Below are 26,723 nucleotides of genomic sequence, written 5' to 3' on the forward strand. Positions count from 1 at the left end.
TGCTATTAGTTTCCCACAAAGCTGTCTCTTCTGCAGGCTGAACAAGCCATTTCTTACAGGTCAAGTGCTCCAGTTCCCAACCATCTTGGTGGCCCTTTGTTGAATTAACTCCAGATTACAGAAGTCTATCTTGTATTGGGGGTCCAAAAATTGCATGCAGTATCTAAATGTGGTCTAAATGATGAGTCTGGCTCAGCTGCATTTCCTGTAAACTTGATAGATATGCTGATGGAAATAAATGGTATGATTGGACTAAATGTTTGGAGCATCTGACTGTTGACTCTACCAAGTATGGCTGAAGGTCAAACCATCAAGCCTCCACCTGTGCCATGTTATTGTCTTTCTCCTTTCTGCTTGTGTGAGATGAATAATAAAATCTATGTCCCTTATTGCTTGTAAGTTGTGTGTTTCTCAGACTGCACTGGTGTAAATCACCTAAGTATTAACTTCCTTTAACTAATGATAGTTTTTGTTGTCGTTTTTGCAGGTTACATATCACAAGTACTGAAGAATTACACTGCCCATGCCTGCGATGGAGAATATGTCTCTCTGAGATGTCCTCACAGAACTACCATCAGCATCCAGTCTTCTTTTTATGGCCGAATTGTACCAAGTCATCAGATGTGTCCTTCTCGTTATCCCCACTCCTATGCAACTTTAACTAAAGAAGATGTTGCCTGTTCAGTTGGCACTTCTCTTCAGGTAGTACATTAAACTGAATTCATTCATTTGGAACTTCAACTTTTGTTGGCCTGGCAGTGGCTGTCCATGCTGATGCTGCATAGGGCTCTATTAAGGAGCACTACCCAGCATGGTAGCACTGACACCTCACACAGCTTAGTGGATAATTCATCTTGGTAGTTTAGACAGGACTGAATTAGATTTTGCTGCTGAATCTCTCAACTTTGCTGTTACTCTGGTCAGTAACAGTTCAGGAATGTGATTGAAACAGAATTACTCTGCAAGACCACAGTGTGTTTGACTGGATTTGAAGGTAGTTTTTTTTAGTTTTGTTTCCCAATGGTTAGCTTTTTCAACACATTCAGAAGTTGCTGTTGTGTTGTTTTTTTTTTTTTTAATTCAGAACTGATCCTGTTTCAAGAGACTTTTTGTAACTTGAAACCTAGAGAGAACCCTGGGCTTTACTTCTGACTGATTTGGCTCTTAGGCCACTGTAAGTGATCATACATCATTTAAGCTTGTAATGTCCCAAGCATTGGTAGTTAATCAGCTCTGTCCATTTATGTAGGGGATGTTGACTACATATACCCTCCCAAGAGAATACGTGATGTCAGCAAATCAAGGGATTATTTATAAGGTGCCAGTGTTACTCAACTGTCAGCAGGAACAACTAGAATCAGAAACATGAGTTGGCTGATGTTGTTGAGATGAATGGGTTCTGCTCCTGGATGTTGAAGTAAGCACAAGGCTTTCCAAATGCAGGATTTGAGACTGAAAACTTTTGGGCAAAGATCTCAAGCATCTAGTGTGTTTATGGCTATGAATCAATAATAACTCACAATAAAAATTTATAGCAGAACTAGATTAATGCACCTACTGGGTGCATCATAATTCATTTCATAATTTGGCTAAAGGCCAGAGTTTCCTACATCACTTCTCACTCTTGCATCAAAGGTTTCTAAGAGGCATTTACAACATATTTTAAAGTTGATATGAGTACTTTGCCTTCCTAACATCAGTAGTAAATTCTCAAGAAATTTCACAGGGTTGGTGTTTGCTGTAGTGTAACCCTTAAGCTGACAGGTTTGCAATTGCCCTCATAACACTTCCACTGCACAGCAAATGACTGAGTTGTAGTGCGGGAGGACGTGGTCCTTAAGAGTGGAAGGTTTTCCCAGATATGATAATGAAAGTTCATAATACAACAGACAGGAGCCAGCTGTTTTGTTTAAGGTGGGGTACATGGACTGAAAACTTTGGCAGAGGCTAACCTTCCCTACTTTCCATTGTTGATTTACTGCAAAATTTACTTGAAATAGTTTGTTTCTCAGCATGATTGATAGCTATGCACATACCTTTAACCCTTGTGGGTGAGTGGCCCACTTAAGGCATCTGGAAGAACTTGAGAGCAGGGGGGATGTAAACTTTGGCTTTCCATGCCATGGCTTTATGTGCAGGAGGGATTTCAAAGAAATCCTTACCTGCTTGGCTTAGCTCCTTATATTGTCAGAGCTATTCCCATTAGCTTTGCTTCCAACACTTACAGTACTTGTAACTACAGTTCCCCTATCTATAAGAGTAAGAACTGTGTTCTCTGTAGGTAGTCTTGCAGCAGATCTCTTGTACAGTATGTTTGTTACATGACTGAGACAGGAATACTCCTGTTCACCTATTTTAGGGATGCAGATGTGCTAAGGAAGTAGCTGACATTTTCTGTTCTGCCACAGATTTTTTGGGGGACCTTGGGCAAGTTCCCGAGTCTCTTTGGAGGAGTTCCACAGTCCTTTGTGCTCCCAAATGTGGCTTTGATACCTCAATGTGCTGTGCTTGGCCAGGGTGGGGTAAGTCCGAATGCCAGAGATGAATCTTGTCTTCTTTCTCAATCCTGGAGGGGGTGAGGCCCCTCTGAAGTGTAATCCAGAAACTCCACAAGCTGAAAGGCAAGCTGCCTGCAGCTCGCTGACAGGAAATGCATGTATGTAGGAAAATTGAAAAGTTATAGACAGGAAAATTATGTGTAGCTTTGTGGTTTTGAAACTCCGCTATATGGCTGCTATAGGCAGGACCAATTGTATGTATATTCTGACTGCAATTTAAGAGTCAGCCAAACCAAACCCATCAAAATTAAGTTTATAAAATGACTGTGTCTAATCAAACCCATGACTGTATAAATTTGCTTGCTTCTCCGGAGAGTGGCCTGGAGGGAGTGTAAGGGGCAGTTTATTAATACTATTCCCTGCAAACTCTACCTGTGACTAAAAGTCCATTCCCATTTAGAAGCTCCGTTCCCTGCAAATTGACAGTTTAGACATTGTTTCTGTGTTAAAAATGGAGAAGAAAGGGTTGATTACATTGAGACAACTATAAACCAGCCTTGTATGGTTGGCTGCCAGGATCCCTTGCTTTAGTCACTTGTTTTTGTTTGAAATGAAATGCAGGCCACTTGTGAGAGCATGTCTAAGACATTAAGGCAGTGACCCCAAAATACACATTTCTGTTAGTCTAAAACTGCAATGTCAGATTCAGTGGGAGATTTCCAAATGTACAAAGAATTTGGACATTCGTACTGGGATTTTAGTTTCTATGTGGCTGGTCTCTTGTTGACTTTTTGATCAAGTCACATGAATATGGAGAGATGGGAACAACAAAAATAAAGTTATCTTGAAAGCTGGACATTATTTCCCTTTTAAACAGGTCCCCTGGTTCCCCTCACTCCACTCAATTTAACAGGGGAGCCCAGAGTTAGCCCAGGTCACATGAGATACATGTCAGGAAGGAAGGAGAGTTGAAGCATCTCTAAGATATTTTGAAGATGGAAGTGTAGAAAATTCCTACTCATGCTTTAGTAGCAGAAGCTAATTTGGGGCACTAGTGTTGTTAATTAGTGCTCTGGTCTTGTATTGGCTCTTTTTTACTTTTTTTGTGGAGTCCTGCAGAGAGTATTCCTGGCTGTAAAGTAATGGAGAGCAATGTCCTTGTCACAGCCAGGAGGGATGGTTGGGGAGAGAGAATAGGAACATTTGGAGCTTTGGTTGCTGTGGTAAAAGGGACCCATAGAGTGCACTGTCCTGCTTGGCAGAAGTCTGTGAGGAGGAGCCTCATGGTGGAACTATCTCTTATCTTGCTTTCAGGTCAGGAAGAGCAAGTGACAGGACCAAAAATCTATTAAACTTTTACCCAGAAAAGTAAATCCTTGAGTATTAATGGTCATTTAGGTGTATTGAAGTCATGCCACTGAAAATGGTTGGCAGTATGTCAGAGGGTATTTATCCACGCTGAATAATTTTTGCAGAGAAATGAGTTGTATTCCCACTAGAAAGTCTCTACTCTGGGTACCGAAGAGCAGAGCCGCATCAGCATGGTCCTCTGTGTGTTGGTGTCCTTGTGATGACCTGTAACTCCCACATACCTTTATCTCTTTGGATAAATAGTGCAGGTGCAGTTGGTCCGAGCTTGCAACATAACAATTTTGAGAACTTGGAGATTTTTGTTAGGTGTGTGCATTTTGCTTTTGCAGTAGAACTTTGCTCTGTCCCATGTCACCCAGATAGGGTTGGTCAAGCTTGGTCAAGTCTATTTTTAATCCATCCTATGTCTGATTTTTACTGTAAGAATGTGGGAGAAGAAGCTAACCTACATTGCTGCTCAGCAGAGGGTGACATAGGAACACCTGAAGACACCTTTTACTTCAAGGGTATCTGCTGGGGACCATCGTCATCTACTTTAGCCTTTCATTTGTGCCATGGTTCTCTCATCTGCCACACTACTGAACACTTTTGCACTTCCATGAAAAATATAAGGAAAGGGGGAATAAGGAAGCATCTGGGGAAATAAACTGATAAACTGATACATCAGCAGTATATGTTTATTCAGATGAGCACATAAATGCTGGCACACATAAATCCTGGCACAAAGGATAAAGGAGAATAAGGAGTGTTAAGAATTCTGCATTGCCTAATGATAAGTGCCTCCTGATAATTGAATCCATTTATTAAGAAACCTAGCCACTCGTAGCCAAGCTTAGAATGCCCAGCCTGTGCCTGTGAAAATACACGGAGGCATGTTTATCTGAGGGAAGCTGCTCAGCTGAACAGGACTTTGGGAATAGCTTTCTTACAAAGCTTTCCACAGCTGTTCATTCCTGGATTAGCATTCCTGATGTCACCTGTTTTCACCAACAAACCACTCACAGTCTATATGGAATAAAGTGGAAGGGCTGGTCTAAAATTATAGCTTATTACCAGAAAACTAGATTATGGTGGAATACCTGCAATATTTTCATTTTGGTAAATTGACAGAAAAGAAAAATCACAGCTTATTTGAAAGAAAAACAGAAAGTCCTGGAGCAAAGCTTAGTTAGAAGGAAAATTAAAAAGCCCTGGAAAGGCAGTTATCCATTGGTTTCTGCTCCCAGATATTTATCAAAGACATTGTAGGATAATTTCTGTCTTCATGTATACATGCACTAAAATGAGCAGGAAACTGCACTTCAGAGGGCAATGTTTTACTGTGTGACTTGTTTCCCCAAGAGGAGTGGTGCTTAGGAAGGTGCTGTGGAGCCAGTCATACCTGCCCTTAGAAAGATTAGTTAGTTTGGAGAGGGAGCATAGGCATTGCCTGTGGCTTGAGTTTCTTTCAGCACTCTCCAGGACAACCAGTCCTTGGTGACGAGTCACTAGCACTGCTGATGTAGTATTTCCTTTTGTCCTTTAAGTGAGATACAGGACACCTTTGCTGCCACCATCTCCCACTGTCACTCCAGGAGCGTGTAAGGCACCAATACAAAAGGGAGCTGAGTCCTTGCATGCTAACCACAGGATTCCCTGAGCCCCTCTTCTCCCATTTTTGTTTGCACCTACCAGGAAGGTTTCTGAGACAGAAAGCAAAGGGGAGCTGACCTCTTTGATGGTGGAAGTATGAGATAAATTGTCCACTAGCTGTGTGACTCTCAAAGCATGGGCCAGTTGTTGATCACAAAATGAGGGAGCGGCAAGGTGTGTGTGTTTGTTACCATTTCTGGAAAGGGTTTTGTTTTCCCCAAGAATTCTGGATTAGCAGTATGGCAGAGTAAAATACAAAGTAGAAGAAAATAATCCAACTGCTCTAGCTTTCTTTGTAGGTCAATGACAGTGGCTTCTGCCATGCCTAGTCAGAGGATGTTGCATGGTCCCACTGACAGAACAACCCTAAGTGGCCTCAACAGGAATTAGAAAGGGTCCTTTCGTATGCCTCTGAATGTCTATAAGATGGTGATTGTCAAGAGGAAAGAGGGAGAAAGTTGACAGAAAGGAAGAATGATTATCATCGGTACCACTGGGAGGAGAGCACAGTCATATTTCATATTAGATCTCCACAGCTTAGAGACACCTTGAACAAGTAGTTTCAGTCTCAGAAGTGTAAGTGAATTGAAGAGAATTTTGGACAAATCTTTGTCAGACTATATTAATTACTTTGCAGGGGATGGTGAACTGTGAGCTTAGGGTCCAGAAGAGAAGTTACTGCGGTGCTGAAGTTGCTCTTAAAAATCACAGAACCCATGCAGCTTCATTCATGAATTTTGCAGAGGCTGAAATATTACTCTCTGCCAAGCAGGTCCCTCAGCTAATTATTTACAAGTAGAAGAACTGCTTTATGCAGAGGTCACAATAATCTCTAAATTGCCATGTTTGAAATCTTTGGCTTGACTGAAATAGCTCATCAGAGGAGTGTGATAGTGTACTGCAGAAGAAGAGATGCTGGAGGCAGAGGTGGCCTGTCTCCCAGATTAGGCAGGACTGCTCCCTGGAGTGTAAGCCTCCTAATGCTTTGTTTACTCTAAATTTAAACTTTCCATGTCATGGGACTTCCATCATTGCCACTAAGACCCTGCTTGACAGTGTAATGGTTTGCTCTCAATGATTTTTTTCCACTTTGTCTTTAAGCTTTCCCTTTCTTTAATCTGATGACTTTTGGTTATGCATCCTTTTGTATTTCTTCAGTTTAGACCTCCTCTCGCTTTGAAGCCTACCCTGCATACACATTAAATTTCCCACTGTTAGGAAATGTAGGTAATGTTAATTAGGTGATATTTGTAATGCAGCTTTTATCGGGTCCTTCTGCTCTCTGAGCATGTTCCTGATCTTTGTGAATCAATTTCTATGGGCTCTTTCAAGGCTCTGACAGAGGAGCTCTGGTGAATCTTGCTGTTGTGTTTTAACATTCCAGACTACTGCTGCCTGCCCTACTGCTCTGCTGGTGTTTACTATTCCCATAGCAGAACTTGTGAAAGGGAACCTGTGCCCAGTTTTCAGCTCTTTATTTCACAGTGTGGTGTGTTAATGTGAGTCACCAAATGTGTGAGCATAGTTCCCTCCTGCTGAGTCTGCTATGCATGTTGCAAAGTCCATGGAAGAGTGATAAGAGATAGCTAGTAGAGTGCTAAAACCTGCCATAGATCAGCTGTCAGGATTCAGGTCCTTTGATCACTTCTTGCGATACACAGATTGAATGTGGTAATTTGGACAAAGATGGATTACTTTCGAGTGAAGCAGGCTGGGAAGGTTGCTTGATGAAGCCATAGGTGAGCAACCTGTATCTCATCAACATGGATTTCACTTCCTCATGTTGTCTGTCCTTCCATGTTGCTGATTCGTGGGAGATCTTGCTACACGGACTTCTGTAATTTGTGTGAATGAATAGAGAGGAACATGCAGCCTTCAGATAATCAGAAAAAAAGAGCTGTAAATAAGTTTCCAACTTGAAATTACTAAGTTTGCTGTGTGTTTTAAAGTAATACCAACATTTTGGGTATGTAAAAGAGTATCGAAACTCACGTGAAATGCAACATGAGGGGAGATGAAACTAGGTGATCTTAAGGTCCTTTCCAACTCAAACCATTCTATGATTCTATGAAGCCATTATGAATGCATTGTGCTGCACGGCTTTGTAGGGAGAATTCATGCTGCCTTGTTTTATTGTATTTACTTCTTCCCATTGCAAAACTCATGGAGTTGCATGAAATATAAGTGCTGATGTAGCTTCACCATAATGGCTATATCCGAACTAAATTTGACCTGAAAATGCTTAATCATATTTTTTAAAGTAACTGGTATCTTCTTGTGTCAAATTCTTGGTACAAATCTCTGCCCATCTTAACTTTCTGAGTTATTCTCCTCAGCAACATACAATTTCGGCAATTATTTAGTGGGGTTCCTTTGTGTAATTTCATGCCTGACTGACATGCCCTGCAGTTATCTTTATATTCCTTTGATGATGGAGGCTGTACAGAGAGCAGCCCTGTGGCGAAATCCTGCTTCCCATCGAGTATTACCCTTTGCTTCTATAGGTCCAAAGTTTCACCCTAAGTATGTTGAACCTATAAAGTACTACAAGGGACTAAGAACTGAGATAAATTTAATTGCCTTGGGTGTTAAGCTCAGTTGTGGTTTATTTTAAGAGTGCAGGGGAAGTACTTCTCAAAGAGTGATTTGAAGAGGTGGAATAAAAATGAGTGCACCCTTGGGAATGGCTGAGGACAGCCTTCTTGCAGAGCTCACATCCAGTTCCAGATTTAAAAGGTTGTTATCTAATGAGCACAAGCAATTACTTAGCTAATGAGCACAACAGAATGGGGACGAAAAATGTGTTTCATCTGCAATGCCCACTAGAAAGACATGGTTTTGAGCTTGAGGCTGCCCTTGCTTTAAGACCTGGGTCACCGCAGTGAGATTAATCCAGGGCATAAATCATAGGGTTAGATTAATGTTTGTTTTACTTGAATTCACATTTCTTGTTCTCTTATCTCCGCTAAATCTTGCAGCTTCTTGGCTCAATCATGAACCAGAGAATGGAATGGGTTTGAACAGTCGCAACTTCCCTCCTGAGCACTGGCAGTCAGCCCTGAGGCTTGATTTACCACTGGAACACAATTATAAAACAGCACAATGCAATTAGTGAGTCTTCCTTCTCTGTTCATGCCAGACAGGAATTCTTCCTCCACCTTCTTCAGTTGGAGTGATTTTTATAATATAATCTAATCTAATGCAACTCTATTTTGCTTTAGTCGGGAATCTACCAGGTGGCAATGACATAAACAGACATAAACTGACTATATAGCCCAGTGAGGGATGATTCTGTGTGTCTACTACTGTTTCTGTGCATGTTCAGATTGCCTGTGGGCCTCTTTTTGTTTGGTTTTGTGGTTGTTTTTCCCCACCTTTACAGCTGACAGTGACAGCCAGAAAAGCAAGGCAAATGTAGAAAAATTGCCTAAATTTTTCCAGCGACTAAGCAAAAGCTGCATGAGCTCAGGACATTCCCTCACTACCAAGTAAACTCACAGCCTTCCTTGTGTCAGTCCATCTGATCATCTGCAAATACTTCAGAAATGACATGTGACAACTGCCAGAGCTCTAATACTGTCTAGAAGTATGATTTTTGAGAATAAGACCAGAAAGCCGAGATCTTGTTTTGTAAGGGCTCCTGTAACACCAGATGCACTGGACCTGCAGAAGAAGTGTATCTGTAGTGGGTCATTTTGTCATGCATGTGCTGTAGAGTTGCTGTGTTGTACAGTGTTTAAGAAGATGCTGGTATATAGCATGTACTAATGACAGCAGTGCAGAGGAAGATCTCTGTATGTAAGGATAGGTAAAAATTGTATGTGCAAGTTTTTAAGTTGTTAAAGGTGGTGTAACATCTTTATCCTTTATTTTTAAACAAGAAAATGGCACAATCGATCATTGCTAATTTTCTTTGCATTGTTTTTCCTGGTGTATTTCACCAATAAGCACTGAACATTTTTTATTTTTCATTTAATTTTTATTCTTTGTGGATCTATTTCATTATGTCTAAGACTTTGTCCAACAGTCTGCAGGATATCTCAAATCTAAATGATTTCCCCTTTCAGGGGGAGACACATTAGAATTATGGGAATAAAAATGAAATATTGATTTCTTTCCACCGTGAAGTGACGTCTCAGAGTCATGGCTGTTATCAAATTAAGTTGAAACCGTAGCTAAACACTAAAACCAATTGGTAAACGGCATATTCAGTCTCAAGAACGCTTCCCTTTTTCTATGGTCTAACAGTGGCATAGAGGACTTTGGCTCCTTAAGTACTAACTTCTAGGGCTCTGTGTTACTTTGCATAATGCAGGAAGTAAACTCAGGAGGTTTCACTTATGTGAATACATGAAGTAAGCAAGAGCTGCCAAAAGTTAGAGGAGAAATATCAGGATAAAATAGCAATATGTGGAGGCTGTCCATGATTATTATTCTCTGAGGCTGGAAAATAATTGCCTTTGCTCCCGGTGCTGAGCCTAAGGACAGATGAACAAGTGCTGTTTCAGTCATTGAAGCTGAGGTTTTCAGAGAGGTTTCTTGTTGGCCTAATCAGTCTCTGCTGAAACCCAGGGTGGTTTTCCCACTGATTTTAATAGCACCTATTACACAATGCTGAAGGCTTTTGAAAATCCCTATCTGCTATGAACAGATTTCTTAACCAGAAACCTGAGTCTGCTGCCTTTGAGGGCAGAAAGCTTCCTTTGTAGGAAAGAAAACATTCAGGGTGCTGCTTCTTTCCCTTTGCTCCATATTCTTAGCACTGCTTGTGTGTAAACACAACCATGGCTTTCCAGTACCTGCAAATCCTTTCAGGTCTGCAGTGATTTGGAGAGGATTTCTCCCCATATGTGGAGCACTCAAGACTTATTCCAGTTGTCCTTTGCCTTTTGAGATCAAAAGAGGTATCTGAGTAGAGGCCTCACATTCCTTTTCAACTCATTGGATTTTGCATTAAATTTCACATGCTGAGTGAGCAGTCAACCCTTATGAGCCTAAAGGAAAGAATATGTTGTTTCTATGCATTTTAATGTGACGGTCAAGTTGCATCTAACACTCCCAGGCACCTCCTTCAGTGTTCACTTTCAGCCTTTCCACCCTGAACCCTGTATTTTGAAATGAGATGCCTGCATTTTATTACCTTTGTAAGTGGAAAAGGGCAGCATATGTTCTCTACTTGCTAGAAAAGGCCTGAATTGTCTTGGTTTGAACTTTAAAATAAAGGTCAGACTTGAGGCAGGCACAAAAGGTGAAAGATTTAGGAAGTTATGAGCAACCACAAATGAGGCAGTTTCAAATTGCACTTGAAACTGGAACAGCTGTTGTTCCTGTTGTTTGGGGAGTGACATTCAGAGTTATAATGCTAAAGATTACATGCATTATGTTCAGGGAGAACTCAAAAAGAGAGAGTAGTCACTGAGGCAGAGCGAAAATTAGTCTGGTGGTGTGTGGTGGAGAAGGAACAGCCTTTATGTTAATGCACAGGGATAAGATTGTGGGAAAGCCCAAATATTGAGGTGGATGTAGGAAGGGAGAGAATACAAAAGAGACCGGGGGAGTCTAGGGGAATTTCTGAGAAAGGATTTTCCAGTGCCTCCTTGGATGTGAAAATTAATTGTTTTGGGACTGGAATTCGCAGCTCTGTATTGCAGGGATTTAAAGAGGCTGGCGGATTACCTCGCTCTGTGGTCTCAAAGTGCTCTGACAGGTTCATGTGTGTCAGGCAAACATTATTGTAATTTTAGGGCTTTAGGGGCTCTACAGGAGTATGTAAATACCACCTAAGCCATCCAGCTGAATTTAAAACTTAATTACTGCCCCAGTTAATATTTTCTCCCCCCACTACTGCTTTAGAGGATCATAGGGTTAAAAGAAATCATTAATCTTCCTTAATGAAGCTATTTTCCAGCATGAGACAGAATGCCTTGGTCCTGTGGATTCCGAGATAGAGTTTTTATGAGTATTGTGAATGGAGAAGTGGGGACCGAATGCTAGAGGAAAAGCAGTGCAGAAAAGGTCATAGGACCCAAAATGTTGGTGGTGGGAGAACCCTCCAACTCAGAGGCCCTTTCTGAATTTAGCTAAAATGAACACAATAGTCATGGGGGAAGAGGAGTGAGCCCTATTAAAAACTGAGTTGGCTTTATAACATTGTTCTCACCAGAACTACAAATTGCTGGAGTACTAGCAATTACCAAAGCTTTTATATAACTGAGGCAACACCTCTCTTGAAAGCTGTGCGTGAAATTGTGCATCTCCAGAGAAATCTAAAGCAGAACTGTGGTGGTGGAATAAGGGTCTCTGCTTTTAACTGTCAGTGCTCATCCATGTCCTTAAAGCTGCTTTTCCTGGGACAGTACTGGCTTGTACTACAGTTAAATTGCATGCAAATGTTTCAAGATCCCTGAGACCTTCCCAGTGCAAATCCCTCCTTTTGTTTGCATGAAAGGGAAAGAAATCCTGCTACTTTAAACAGTTCAAAGTTTAGTCCTTTGCTAGTCCACAGCTCCTGTGGTACCCACTGCACTGAGCACCATTGCCTGCCTTATGCTGGGGCCAGTTGGGGAGCAAGGATGACCTTGCTGTTCTCCTGCTTCTCTCTGATGATCCCTTAGGTGGAGATACTGAAATGCTGTTGTTTCTCTGTTTCTTGTGTTCATCCTTGGCTGCAGAAGATGCTGGATGAGTGTCAGGACAGGCGGAGCTGCCAGTTTCTCGTCAATAGCCGGCTGTTTGGTGCAGACCCATGCCCTGGAACTGGCAAGTACCTCATCGTATGGTACAAGTGCAGGCCAAGTAAGTATCTTGCTATCAAATCTGTTTGCTCTGGTGAGACCAAAACATTTTTGTATTTTTGCTACAGAGGCCTCCTAGGACTTTTTGTTCCTTTCCTCCTTTATTTTAGGTGCAACGTAATCCCCTGGGTGCGGAGCGCTTCCCCTCTCCCCCTTGCTTGCTGCCTTGCTGGGATGCTGCTGCTCCAGCTCCTTCCTCGTTGCCAGCAGCCCAAGTTGCAGATTGTTTTTGCAGGTGCCAGCAAAATCCTTTGCCAGCACTGAGCTCAGACTATTGGCGGTGGGTGGGCTGCTCCTGCTTGCATCTGCAGCCACTCTCCTGTCCTAGTGGGCTAGTGGGAGCTGTCCGCTCTCCCCCTGCCCGTTCAGAGGGACAGGGAGCTCTTTGCATGGGGAAAGACTTCAGACCTCCATGCCTAAGGCAGCCACCAAAGATGGTGGTGCAATGGGAAGCTCACCTGCCCATGCCATGCCATAATCCAGCTTTTAATTGCTCCCAAATCAGGCTGGGAAACATTAACCTGTGTTTTGTGTGATCTCATTAGCTGTGTTTAAATTAAATGGGGCTGGTGCCTGGATACTGGAAATGTAATCGTGCAGAAGAGTGAGCCCGGTGTGGCTTTGGCCTGGACACCCAACACCCTCTTGGCCAATTCCTGGCCCCACAGGGGAGTTAGCACAGCCTGGGCATCATTCTCCATCAATGTTTTGGAAGCAGACACATTAGTTAGGGTTTGATGACGGCCAAGCTGTGCTGACTGATTTCAAACACAGAGCAGGACCCAACTCTGAATTAAGTAGTCTGAACACAGCATTTCAGATTGGCCTAATCCCAAGCCTTGCAGACAACATAAGTAACATGGTTCCAGCACCACATCAGCAAACTTTTTGGGGAAGAAGTAAAAAAAGTTTGCACAGGGAAGAAAAACATATCTGATTTCAGAAAAGGCTTGAAACAAAAGCAGAAACATTCAGACTGTCAACAGCACAGAAGAAGACTTTTTGCCCCAGCACGCAGAGGCCTGTGCTAATGAAGTAAAGGGATCTGGCAAGATCTGTGAGGAATTCAAATGAAAAGTAGGTAATGAAGCACCTGCATTTGTTTTGGGGCTTTCATGAGTGATTGTAACATCCCCTGTTGGATGAGAAATGCATCTCTCAGAGAGCTGTGATTAGCAGGGTGTTCTGACAAGTCCTCCTGAACCTGCAGGTTTGGTATCAAAGCTTGCTTGAAAAATCTGGCTATTGAGGCCTCTGCTGAACTCCTGAAGGTACAGAGATCCCATCTGTGCATAAATATTTATGGCTTGGCATTCTTTGCTAATTACAGATATGCTAGAAAAGGAGTTAGTGTGTGTGCTGGGTAGGTGATTTTCCTGCTAGAAAGCAGGGGAAGCTGTTTGAAAACATTTCCCCAAGACAATTTTTCAGGCAGCCCCAATTTTGGAGGGTGAAACAGGGTAACTGGACAAAAATTACTGTTTCTTAGTTGCAGGGCAAACATTTAATCAGAACCCACTGGATTAATAACAAGCTTTGAAATATACAAGGATTAGCTTTGCACAGAGTTACCAGGACATGCTCAACCTTTCCTTGATTCAAAATGTGAATTTTAAGTCTCACAAACAGAATCTAGTACTTGTGTAAATTCGGTAAGCCTTTTGATCTTTTAATGAAGGGACTGAAGAAAGATGGATCCATAGAATGCAAAATACAGGACCATGAGAACTTTTTGTAGGCTTTTGTGGTTATTGAGTATTTGAGTATTGTTTATGACCTGTAAATGACTGTAAGTTTAAGAGCTCATCCCAAAAGCTGTGGTCCTATGAAGTAGTGACCTGCTCCAGGAAGTCTGAGCATGCATAATTGTAACTGAAGAGCACCAGAGAGCCCTTTCAAGAGCTCACTGCCTGATACATGGTTCGATCCATATCTTAATGAAAAGACAAATGCATTTTTTTGGGTTCTGTTCTGGAATTTGTCCTTCTTAACAGTAGACGTAAGTACTTTAATAAGAAGCTATTTAAGATCTGAATTATGCTCTACAGACGTCTATTTATTTCCTTTGCTTATTGAGGAAGCCTGAGGTGCCCGTGTTACTGAATTAGATACCTTGGTTAGGTACCTACCTAGGTAGAATGAATATGAGTTTTCCTGTATACAGGTATGTGAGGCATTTTGGGAATTGGCCTCCAGAGTTTGGACAGGACATCTTTAATATAAAGATGCCCAAGCCCTCCCACTCCACTTGGAGTTGTGCTGGAGCCTCAGAAGTAGAGGTAGATATGTAAAAAGAAAGACTTACTTGAAAGAAAGAAAAACTAAATTTAGTAGCATTTACTTGTACCTTTGCTGAAGAATAACTAGGTGGTGCAGTCATCCCCTCCAGCCACTGTCACTGCAGTTATGCCTTTCTAACATCACGTTGCGTTTGAAATCTAGTGGTTCTGATGCTTGCTGCCTGTATTGGGTTCACTCAAAAGGTAAGGTGCTATTTTGGTTTCTCATGGGCAGAATTTTAAGGAGATGGAGGACAGCAAATCATGCTGAAACTGAAAGCTCTAGATTTTTCAAATGGTGGGTCTCCAGGGAGCAGAGCAATTGGAGGGATTTCTACTGCACTAATTGCTCTGAGAGTGCTTTTGCTGGAAGCAGGGAATACTCATGCAGAGATGTGGTTCACCTCATCTAGAAATTCAGAGACATAGTCAGAGGAGTACATGCTTAACTAGAAGCGGTGAGAAATTCAATAGCTTGTGTGTTTTTTGGGGAAGTCTTGTGCTAATCATGGTCTCCTCTGATCAGATGGATGGATCTGGTGGGGTCTAATGGACACTCATCTTGCATGTACAGGATTCAGATATGTGCATGGGACTGCTTTTAAATGTCAGGTATTTGGCAGTCCTGAGTATTCTCTGTGTCTGTAAAAAATAAATATATTATGTGTGTGTGTGCTTTAAATTTTAAGGTATAGGATGTTTAAAGAGATGAAAACAATCAACAAAATACTCTATTCTGTCTCAGTTTGGGGCAAGTGAGATTTATTGCTGCTATGTGATTTGAGGGCTAAAGTTCATCAAAGTGTATAGAGGCTTAGATTTTATTTAATTTTCCCATAGCATGTGGGCCTCATTTTCTAATATGTACCAACCTTTGGGAAGATGTTCAAAAGCACAGTACATGTCTCAGTAGAGCAAAACTATGACATGTGATTCTAAACTTGGAGGTGCCCCTGCCAGTCATCCTGCTATCAACAGCCTTAATAGAGAGCCCCCAGAATGTCACAGTGATTCAAGGTTGGAACGTGTTGCTGTAGTGGTGAAACCTGAAGTTGTTCACTGGTAGTGTAGATGTAGTCTGGCATTTAGAACTGGTCTAGGTGGTTGCCAGTGGGAAGTCTGGATACAGCCACCTGGTTTAGAGGCTAAAACAGTTAATGAGAATGGCTGTGCTCTGTCCCATGCCAGTTGGCGCCAGCACCAGAGAATTAGCATATTTAACTTACGTGGGCCAATGTAGCTGGAGATCCACACCCAAAGCACACTGAAGCCTAGGACCAAGCCCTGAACACCCAAAGGACTTCAATCTCCAGGGTACCTTTCGGGATCATTAAAAAATTGCACACAAATCCAATTATTTCTCAGGTAACATGCTGATTTGATTTAGACCCATTAAGTATAATTACTGGCTAGGCTGCAGGAACACATAATTAGAGGAAATTGATATAGTATTTAAATGATCTAATATGAATTCCCTTCAACTGAAATCTGGATTCACCAATATTTTTCAAACAATTCAGTGTTTGTTCATCCCCCTCACTTCAGAGACAGAGAACTATGTAAGACTGCGTGTTACTGTAAGCTAGGAAATATTTACTTTGTATGCCAGACTTTCTGGAGGGGCTGTATAGTCTAATCCTAGCTGGGGCTGCCCAAATCATGCTGAAGAAATAACTTAACCTCTTTGCAGCCCAGCAATACGATTTCAGCTGATTTTACTGAGCCTGATCACTGCTCCAGACTATTGAAAAAGCAGGGATTGATCTGCCTCTGCACAACAGCTGTTTGCCCATGGTGGCTTTTGGTCATTTGGTTATTTTTTTGGCTTTACTATTTCAAAAGTGCCAAAGCTCCTAAACAAAATACAGACATAAATGATTGTCTTTGCAAAGGGACTTCTTAGGATGAGGTGTGTTGTCTGAATGACCATTTGCTGGCACTTGCTTTTGTAGTTTCCCCCAAGAGTCCCCCACATAATGCCTTTCTCTTGTCTCTTCCTCCGCCATTGCCACTGTCGTGGATGCTCTGTCCCCTTCTCAGCTCTGAACAGCCTAAGCTGCAGCCTCCTGCAATGTTACAGTGATATTTTTCCCCCTTTCCTACTGGGCAGTTGCTACTTTAGCTTATGATTTGAAGGACTCTGGGAGAGATAATCTCCATCCAGTGTTTTTTATTAATGATTATTAATTTTATTTCATTTTAAAATGCTGTGTGGAGCAGCTGGATGTGATAATTGGAGGCTGGTGGGTAATAAGCCTCCCTGTATTAATCATCCCAGTGATGTAGCAAAGTGTAAATCCAGACTTTGCTGCTCTCCCTTCTATTCACAAATGTAAGCCTTTGAAGTTTCAGAAAGCCTGGATTGTGACCTGGGCTTCAGTTGCAGCTCAAATTCCCCTGTAACAATACAAAAACATTTTTGTGAAAGGCACATCAAGGCTCTGTGAAATGCATCTGGGAAGGAAACTTGTGTTTGTTGGCAAAGGGTGAAGTGCCAAAAGTTTGTGTGTGGGTAGCAGGAGGAAAGGGAGTGGGGGAGGTCACTTTGTTCTAATTCAGAACCTACAGCTTTGATTTATGGGAAAACTTTTGTGCTAAGAATCGACCTGGGCACATGTTCTGAAGAGAGCAAGCAGTCATTCTCTTTGTCATAGATTTAATTCTAATCTAAGAGGCCCAGTTAATTTTTGTGAAATGTCAATGATTTTTTTTTTTTTTATTATTATTTTTTGTTTGTCAAACGTGGGGAATGCCCATTCTGGTGTCCTTGACAAAATCTTACTCTGGTAACTTTATTTTTCTTGACAGCCTAGGCAATTTTAATTAGAAAGAAACTGAATTTTAAAGTCAAGTAGGAATTAATTCTGGTTAGATCATCTGATAAAAATGTCATCTTCAAATTTGCACTCTCTGTCAGATAATGATGGACCTGCCATGCTGTGTCTTGAGAGTGTCTGCCTTTTGGTGAGGATGTGTGATTTCTTTTTCTAGTGATACTGCAAAACCTGTACAAAGAGCAGAATGCCATTATTGGTGGCAGAGCTTTCCCAGCTATCAAAAACCTGCAGAGTCATCCTTTGTGTTGGCAATTCCTAGCTGCTTGTGAATGTAAAGCTGTCTTATGTATTTTGGGGAATTGGTCAGGTCTGTTCATTAGATTTCAGTTGGGCTGGCTGAAAAGTATAGAAAGGACATTTGGAAGGACCACCTAGACTTGCAGTGAATGCGTCTTGTTCAACTTTTAATTTCCCTATAATCCATTCCTTCAATATTGAGTCTAGAGCAAGGTTTGCCATTGACTTTGCTTGGTTGAGGATTACACATTTTCTGTTAAATTTGGTAACCATGCCTTGAAAAGCCTGTTCTCATCACACATCCTCGAAGCTGTCACTCCCTAGGCAGAATTTACAAAATGCTATGAGGAAGAGCAGAGGGCTATGGAAAGAACAGAGCTTTTGTGGAAATTTCAGCTGAGGCAAAGAGGTACCTAAATGCATTCTTGGTCCCTTTAACACTGGTGACTGATTTTAGTGCTGGGATAGATTGGTAATTCAGTAGTTATCAACCCTTTCAGAAAAGCATTAATCTCCTTTGTAAGACAGGTTTATTGGTGGCAGGAGAAGTTCACTGTATTGTTCACTGAATTGCTTTTTGGTGAGCCAGGCTTTCCGAAGCCGCACGATGGAGTGAGGAGTGTTTAATGGGCACATCCTTTTGGCCCAGCCACCGAGGCAACAGAATAAGCCTTTTGCCTCCTGCATTAATCAGCTTGCTCTTACTTATCTGTATTATTTCAGAACTGTTAAGATGGTGCAGGGAGTGGAAATTTATAAGGGCAATAAAACCTCAGGCAGCAAACACTGTGGTGATGAAAAGGTGTAAATAAAAGAATGTTATAAATAACAGAGGACAGATCCATCAGCCTACAATTGGGGTCAGAGAAACTTTAACGCTAACAATTAATATTCTTTTAAGCCATTGATGCACAGAGATTTTCAGGTGCTGTCAAAATAGCCCTGTCTCTGTAGCACACTAATCAGTTGACTGTCAGGCATGGGATTAAGAAGAATGTGTGGTTTCATTGTCAGTCCCTGCTCCCATGAAGGAGGAAACTGCTGCTGACTGAGGACAGTTAAAAAGAAAGAATAAATAACACACACACACAGAGTTTTCTTTCAAAACTCATCGGTCAGCCCTGATTGACATAATAAAGAGCCAGTGAAGAACAGGGTGTTTCTTACTGGGGGAGGTGGGAAGATTCCTTTTCCACTGGGATCAGGTCTCCAGTATCCAGATATGAGCCACTAAAACAGACAAATTCTGAAATCTGCCTCAATTACATAAATAATAAGCTGTGACTTTTATAGACCCACTTTGTCCAATGGTATTTAATTTTTCTGAGGAAAATACAAGGGTTAAAACCTCCTTTTAAACCACAAATTTTTAGTGACGGACAAGGGAGAGATATATCAGAGCTATTCTGTGCTGGGACAAGTGAGTCAATAGCATTAACAGAAGTAACTATGAGCTTTTGCCCTCACAAACTTCAGGAGATCCAGCCCATCCTTAGGCATTGCAGCCACCTGTGATACCTGTGATGATGGAACCTGTGTTGCAGATGGTGCTGTCATGGGTGGCTTTGGCTGCTGCCAGAAACAAAGTGATCTGAAACCCTTCTCCCCAGAAGAACAAGCGGTTGTCCTTGGGGCAATTGGCCAGAATAAACACAGGGAAACCAAGTTTTTAAATATGAAACCCATAAATCTAAATCTCAACGCAGTCCTACTGTGGTAGAGGTGTGCGAGCTCTGAACGATAGGTTTCAAGATTTTCTGATGTACTGATGAAGAACTAGGAAAAGCATGTCCAAGAAACAATATGCTTATAAACCAACTGAGATGCTGCAAAGGCTTACTTCTGTGGAATTTTGGATCTACAGTTTAAACAATGTATATAGGCCTCACAGAACAGGGAAATAAATTTATACCATGCTTCTGCAGGAGGTCCTGTATATGGACTTGTGCAAGACAGAAAACATAGATCAATCGCTCTGCTCAAATAAAAAAGGAGCAATAGATCTTCTTTGAAGCAGATGCATGATAATGAATTCTTCCCAATATTGTGGATTTCTGCAATATTTTTTCAATATCAGTCCTGTATTTGGTTTTCAAATTAATTATACATTTTTAATACACGTATCTCCTGATATTTCCAGCTTTTTATCATACTAATTGTCTATCAAGCTCTTCTCAGTCACACACTTATTTTTCTGACTACTTAAAAGGCGCTGGAGGTTGTCACCTAATCATGTCTCTGGGAACTGGGTCTTCAAAAGCATCCGTGATGAATTTAGGAGATTTGCTAACTATTTCTCCCAGCTACATTTTTAATTCTCAGGCATAGCCACTGAGAGAATATTGTGCATTTATTTAGGACAGTAGTGAACTAGCTTTTAATCTAGTAGATCTAATTTTCCCATATTTTATGCTCTAGGCAGTCACATGGATTCTATGTAAAAATATCAATTGGGTATCCTTTTAATGTTCTTGTGTCAGAATTATTATTGCCATTATTTTAACATTTGAAGAAGACCGTTTTAATGATATAAGACTAAATTCTTCCTTTCAGCTATTATTAAAATAGCTGGAAGAGAAGAATGAAAGTGCCATGAACAATGGTACTAATGAAGTCTTTTTCCTTACATCTTCAAGAATTTTTTTCCTTAGTGCATCCCTCCCACTTTTTCACTGCAGTAACAAAAGTTTACACCATGCTTCTTATGTTGCCACCTGTCGTGTAGCTATTCCAGATTTATATTCATGCTAATAAGCCAGGCATTAATTACATCCATGCGGGTTGACTGGTGGGACAGTGCAACAATTCTAATCAGCTCTGGAACTGATTTGGCTCTCTTCTGTAATTATGTACTAGTTCTTAAAAAATGTATTGGGACTTAACTGCGTTTGGCATCTCAACGTTTCTGACAAACTCCACTGAAGTCTAGCCAGCAGGTTCTCAGGTCCTTGGAAGGAGGACTAATAAATAGTGAAGCAGAGGCTCAGTCAGCCAAACACCAGCAAGTCACAGCTGCTTCAGAAAATCAGCCGAAATTCATTAATGGAAGAAGTGGGATGAGAATGAAATTTGTGAATGAAGCTTGTACCAGGCTCCCAAGTGTTTTGCTTAACTTTCAGCTCACAGTTTAGCATATATATTTTGATATCATTCCCTTTTTCCTCCTTGGATAACCATATACCTCTGTTTCCCCAACAGGAAAGTGCAACTAGGTGCTTCTGAACTCTACTTTGGAAATTGAATGTAGCAGTTAATTTGCAGCACTGCCAGCCTTGGCACAGCAGAATATAAAAAGACAACTACTTCAGACTAATGAAAGTGACAGTGAGGAAAGGCGCCTTTTGAACATTGCAAATTGGCTGGGTGCGTGATAAATGTAATTTTAAAGGAATCTGACAAGGTCGTTTGCAAAGAACAGTGTTTTTGCTTGTTGAAATTGTTTCAGACCTTTAAAATTTGGCAACCTTGAGTTTTCAGGGTACTCCTGAACTTGGCAAACTGCTTATTGGATATAACTATGGACTGTCACCCAAGCTGTATCTTTCAGAGTTTCAGATTAGCTTCTGCAGAAGTAAGCCATGCAGTCCATACCATAGAGGATAGCAAAATTCAATTTTCAAAAGTTAAATTCTGGCATCTTCACAGAAAGTTTCTCAAGGAAAAATTGAACAGAAATAATGTTAAAAAGATTTGTGTACAGATGTATGAATTTGTGACATTCTGACTTTTGTATGGTCCAAATAAAAGGAAATGATGATTCTTTTTAGATCCTGGCTGTTGAAATGAAGGAATGACCAGGTAGCCCATAGTTTAAGTGCTTGTGGGGGCATCAGAGGAAAGGCTGTAATTGAGGACTCTGGAGACCTTTGCTGTCCTGAAAAGGTTTCCTCCACTCAGTCCTACCTAAGGGACTGGTGACTTGGTTAATATGGATTTATTCAAATCCTGAGGTTAATGGTAGGTAAATAGCATTCATGTTAGTAGCAGGTTCATGAGGGTGAAGAGGAAGCTCTGGAATTCAGGATATGAGGTACATGTTGTAAGTGAAAGGAAATTGGAAGAAAACAAAAAGCAAGGAGTCAGAGCAATGTGCACTGATCTAAAGAGTCGGCATTTGCCACTCTAAGGAATTTCTAATCTATGTTGATTTATTTGCATTCAGGGATTTGGAGGCCAGAACTTGCTTATATCTTCTAAAGTGTAAAAGAGCGTGCAAAACTCAAGTAACAAATGCTTGCTTGACATGAAAACTAAATATACAAACACAAAAATAGAAGTGTGGGAAAAGGTTTGAAGGGGAGCACAGACTAGAGAGTATCCTTTTAATACAATTACCTTCTTCACAGAAGAGTGTAAGAGTGAATGAACCAGTGAAAGCTGTCCAAGGCACTTTTGCTCCATGATGTGTTGTTCATGGGCAGTCCTGTTGCACAGGCACTCTTGTACAAGGATGCTGTTTAAAGGTGTCTGTCCTAGTGTTTAATAGGTTTCCTGTCTTGGAGACTCATCTTCTTAGTTTCCCCAGAAGGGATAGTAACAGTTACTTCCCATACTCATTTCTCACATGATTAACAGGATCACCAGAACAGGCTGCCCAAGCAAGTTGTGGAGTTTCAATCCCTGTGGGTGTTAAAAACTTTAATGGACATGATTCTCAGCATCCTGCTGCTCTACTTGACTCAGGTGTGAACATGGGAGTTGTCCTAGACAATCTCAGAGGTGCCTTCTGTCCTCTGGGACTCTGAATTATGGTCTGGAGTAACTACATCCATGGTAAAGAGTCCATGTTTCCATGATTAACCCTTATTTTGGCTTTTCTCTTTAGGATGACTCAAAAAATTTCCATGTGGTGACTTTTACAATGTAAGTATTCTGCCCAGATGTGCTGAAATGAGTAACATCTCACCACATCTGAGATCATCATCTTTATTATTTGTTGGTGACTTCCAGTGTCTGTAAAAGTTCATGGAATTTTAGTTTGTGACTAAAAGGTTGTGTATTCCACTTGCACCATCTGGCCCACTGTGCATCTCAGCTGTTCAACATTGCAATTAATCTGTATGTGATAGGTGCAGTAAGAAGTATAGTTAGGAAGAGTGACATGGAGCATTGGAGATGTATTTGCCATTAACACAGTTCATCTAGAGAGAGTGGCCGAGTGAGAAAGGGAATTGTCCCTATGCCCTTTTTCACAGGCCAGCACTAACCACTGCCCAATAGTTAAACACATTCATTTATCAGTTAAAGGAAAATAAGTGTTGGTGGAGTGGATGGATAGAATGAATTTCAAGACAAGAAATAATCTTGGTTTTGGAGGTATGCAGTGGAACAGCTAGCAAAGCTGTGATGAGTGTGAGCAAGGCAAAAGTCGGGCTAAAGAGAAGTTACTAGCCAACATGGAGTACGGTTTGGTTTTGAAGTGGCATCTTGGGTGGAATCTCATTAATTTAAATTATAAACTAGATAAGATAGTCTTCTATGGGAAAAAAATCCTGCCCTGATAAGGAAGTGGGAAAAGCCATTCCCACAAAATCTGTTTCTTTGATTAGATTCCCAATTCTAAGATTTAAATCCTTTAGGGTTTTTTGAGGAAGACAGATTTCTCATTGCATGTATTTCCAACCCTTTGATCTGAAAAATAGGGTCAATTATTATGCACTGACTATGCGAAGCATACATATTTTAATTAGCAAAATTTAATGCATTTTTTCCTCAAGTTCTGTTGAAAAATACAATTTTAAGCAAGGTAGACTTTTGGCTTTAATGTGTTCCATCACTGTATTAGACACAAAATCTTTTTAGTAGCTTTTATATCTAAGGTGTTACAGAGATTGAGCCAATTGGCATTTAGTGTTGAGCTTCCCAACCATGATCATTCAGAAAATTGTCATGGACCATAGGTGAAAATATTCTTAAGATATTGGGTAAATTTACTTACTACAGGTCAATACTTGAACATTTACTGTATGCATCCTGTAACTGCAAAGGGTCTTCTTGTTCACTTTACTGTTTGAGAGCCAATTTTTCCATTAGAAACATTTATAATTGTTTTCCCTTAATTATTCTGGCTATGTTATATCCATGTCATATAATGACCTTTAAAAATCTGTATAGAAAAGCCTACAGCTGTTCCCTCCTTTGTTTCTGTCTACCGAGTTATATTTAAGCCAGCGTCTCTGAAAACAGGCAGCAATAAAAGGCATATTATCCTTAGCAAATATCTTAATCATGGTAAATCTCTGTTGCCCTACAAATGACTGCACGGGGGATTAGAGTTGAGTAAGCCATTTGCTGAATATCACTGCCACCTTTCCTAGGCCATTTAAGCATGTTTAATTTTTCAGGGTGAAACATGAAACCCACTAATACAAATGTTTGCATTTGGACTGAATTATATCCAGACTGTAACAGTTATAGCAGGCTTAGGACCAGATTGTGATTGATCTGTAGGAGGCCAGTTCTTCCTGGGAGGGTGAGAGAGGAAAAATGCAGGTTTGTTCCCAGTCCCAGCTCTCTTATGTCACTTACACTGCCTTGGTTCTTTTCAATATTTATATAAGGCTATTATGGGTTGAAGTACCAGTAAATATATGGATGATGCTTAGCTCTGTATTTTTTTTTTTTTTACATCAATCACAGTCCTTACCATTGTCCAATGCCTGGGAGACATCAATGTCTGGCTTTGATTCATCCTGGCTAAAATGGAGGCGCCAAAGCTATGAAGCAGAAAATACTTTCAGGGCCCTGTGCTTTCTGTAACATCACTTTCTATCTGTTTGTTTATTCAGATCTCTATCATATTGCCCAGAAACACTGAGAGTATCTGTTCTCCAGTAATCAAGCTTTAGGGCACCTATTGGGAGTCTGAAATACTGCTGTGTATTTGGCCTTTCTATTTTCTTCCTTTTAAGAAAGCAGTGTCTTTTACCTGTACTAGCCCAGGGAGCTGCAGCCCTAACCAGTTTGGACTCAGGCAGAGCCTTGGGAACTGGCAGCTCTGACAGGTGTTTCCTAGGGCAGAATTTAGTGATCAAGAGGCGGCATCTGTCTCAGGTGGCACAGTCCTCTTACTCCACACTGCAGTGTGCCAGCAGCATGTCACCCATAAAGTGCACTGCTTCCCAAGGAGTGTGCATTCAGATTCACCTCCCAGGTCTAGTATCTTGAGCCATTCATCAGGCAGCTTCCCCCTGAGCCCTGAAGACAGCTTCCCAGAGTGGCCTCAAGGGTAAGAACTGCAAATGTGAGAGACAGAGTTTTGTTGCTGTCTCAAGACTGCTGGACTGACTTGCAATAGAAGTGTGAGTATCTGTGCATCCCAGTGTTAAACACTCTGTGTTTAAAACACAGCCAACTTTCCAGATAACAAGCCCTGACTTTGAATGGTCAAAAGAATTTACTAAATACTAGAAGGACCTTAAATGGGTCCAGAGAGCATATGGTTAAGCAATCAGTTACGCTTGTTAGTTGGAAGATGTAGCTAATAATAAACAAATAGGCAGAGGAAATTAAGTTAGTGCCTTGTAAGAAATAAGACCGTCACAGAGGACCATGGCATTTGCTCATTAGAGACTTCAAAATTGATCTTTTCCTAAAGTTAATAAACTATTTCATATTTCAAGCACTTCAGCCAGTCACAGGTACTCTCCCTTTCTACGATATTAGTTTAACATAAGATGTGTACAGCTTGTCCTGTTTCAGAGTTTTGTCCTTTTATGTTTTGGCTTTGGATTTTTTGGTTGTGTGATGGGTTGTGGTTGGTTGTTTGTTGGTTTGTTTTTTTGTTTTGTTTTGTTTTTTTAACCCATGAACTAAAATAATCTATTAAGTCTATAAAGTTTTAATGCACTTTGTTAAGTTTTACACTGTGTAGTCAGATTAAAGCTTTGATCCCATTTCCCTCACAGAAGAAACAAAAAACCTATGGGAGACAATTATAGGTGAAGATGATAACTCTCAGTATGTTCAGTGTATTATTCAGATGTTTTCATGGTGATTGTGGATGGAATACCTAGATACATAGATAGATGATTGATTCTTCACAGCTGTATGAGGTTCATCTTGCCCTCTCTTTCAACATCAACTCTGAAGTGGAAAAGAGCTTCTATTCCTGATTACTGTTACTATTTTACAGGCTCAGCTGGTCATGGGTTTACCCTGTAGGTTATTAGTGAAGGATGTGTATTCTTCACACAGATTCTCTCATGAATGAGTTAGGTTTCATCCACAGGGATGGATCAAAGAGTATTTTTCCATTCAATAAATATTTTGGAGGTTTGAAAGTTTCCCTGCAGTGGCATAAAACCAAGGATATTCCAGAGATTTTTGTAAAAAGGCTGCAGGGTGAGGAGGGTTATGAGGTGGAATAGTGTCTAGGGATAAGATTCTCACCTGGACTGTGAGAATTAGTCCTGCATTGAGCATGGGTTAAATCAGATGACCTCCTGAGGAGTTTTCCAACCTAAATTCTTCTATGATTAAACTTTGGTGGAAAATTCCTCAACATCTTCAACAAGGTAAAATGATTCTTGAACCTATAGTTATAATGAGTCAAAAATGTCACGTTAAGTGCTAGCTGCCATGGTGTAAAGACTTAAATATTAAACTATAAAGCAATAATTAGTTAGTATTCTCAGTTGTGGAGTAGCTGAATGCATGTGGACTTACACATAAGTTCTCATATATATGTGTGTGTGATATTAGGCATAGAGAACCAGGGACAGGGAGAGACAAAAATTATGTGTATGCTAGTAAATGGTACAGGGCCAGGGGCAGCCCCAGGCTTTGGCTGATGATTATCTATGCTGTTTGGTTGTTAGTGTACTCTGTGGCACAATTTTCACCTGCTACAGCTGGAAGCATTTCAGATGAACAACTGATCATGCTTGGGAGGTTACCATGGGTCAGAGACCCTTTCCATTAAGCAATTTGGATGCCACTGTGGCTATATTTCTAACGGCAAGTAACACAGTCAAGTGGAAGGTCATTCTACAGAGGCTGGGGAGGATCAAGTTGTGTTCCTGACTGTGCCCTGGGTTGGCTGGGGTGACTATGGACATGCCACTTCAGTTTTCT

At 40.9% G+C, this 26,723-nt stretch overlaps 1 protein-coding gene across 9 annotated transcripts in view; it reads left to right on the forward strand.

Annotated features, from left to right (window-relative positions):
- EVA1A (eva-1 homolog A, regulator of programmed cell death) overlaps positions 1-26,723 on the forward strand; it is a 211,752-nt gene that overhangs the window by 59,588 nt on the left and 125,441 nt on the right. For 5 of the 9 annotated variants that reach the window (XM_065681766.1, XM_065681767.1, XM_065681764.1 and 2 more), the window contains 3 exons: positions 488-702; positions 2,409-2,522; positions 12,173-12,296. In XM_065681766.1, coding sequence (XP_065537838.1) covers positions 488-702; positions 2,409-2,522; positions 12,173-12,296 — 453 coding nt within the window. Of the gene's footprint in view, positions 1-487; positions 703-2,408; positions 2,523-8,531; positions 8,613-12,172; positions 12,297-20,988; positions 21,012-22,473; positions 22,512-26,723 lie in introns of those variants that run through there. The other 4 variants (XM_065681768.1, XM_065681771.1, XM_065681773.1 and 1 more) reach the window with 4 other exon arrangements.

Source organism: Lathamus discolor, chromosome 5 (genome assembly GCF_037157495.1).
Source record: "Lathamus discolor isolate bLatDis1 chromosome 5, bLatDis1.hap1, whole genome shotgun sequence".
NCBI lineage: Eukaryota > Metazoa > Chordata > Aves > Psittaciformes > Psittacidae > Lathamus > Lathamus discolor.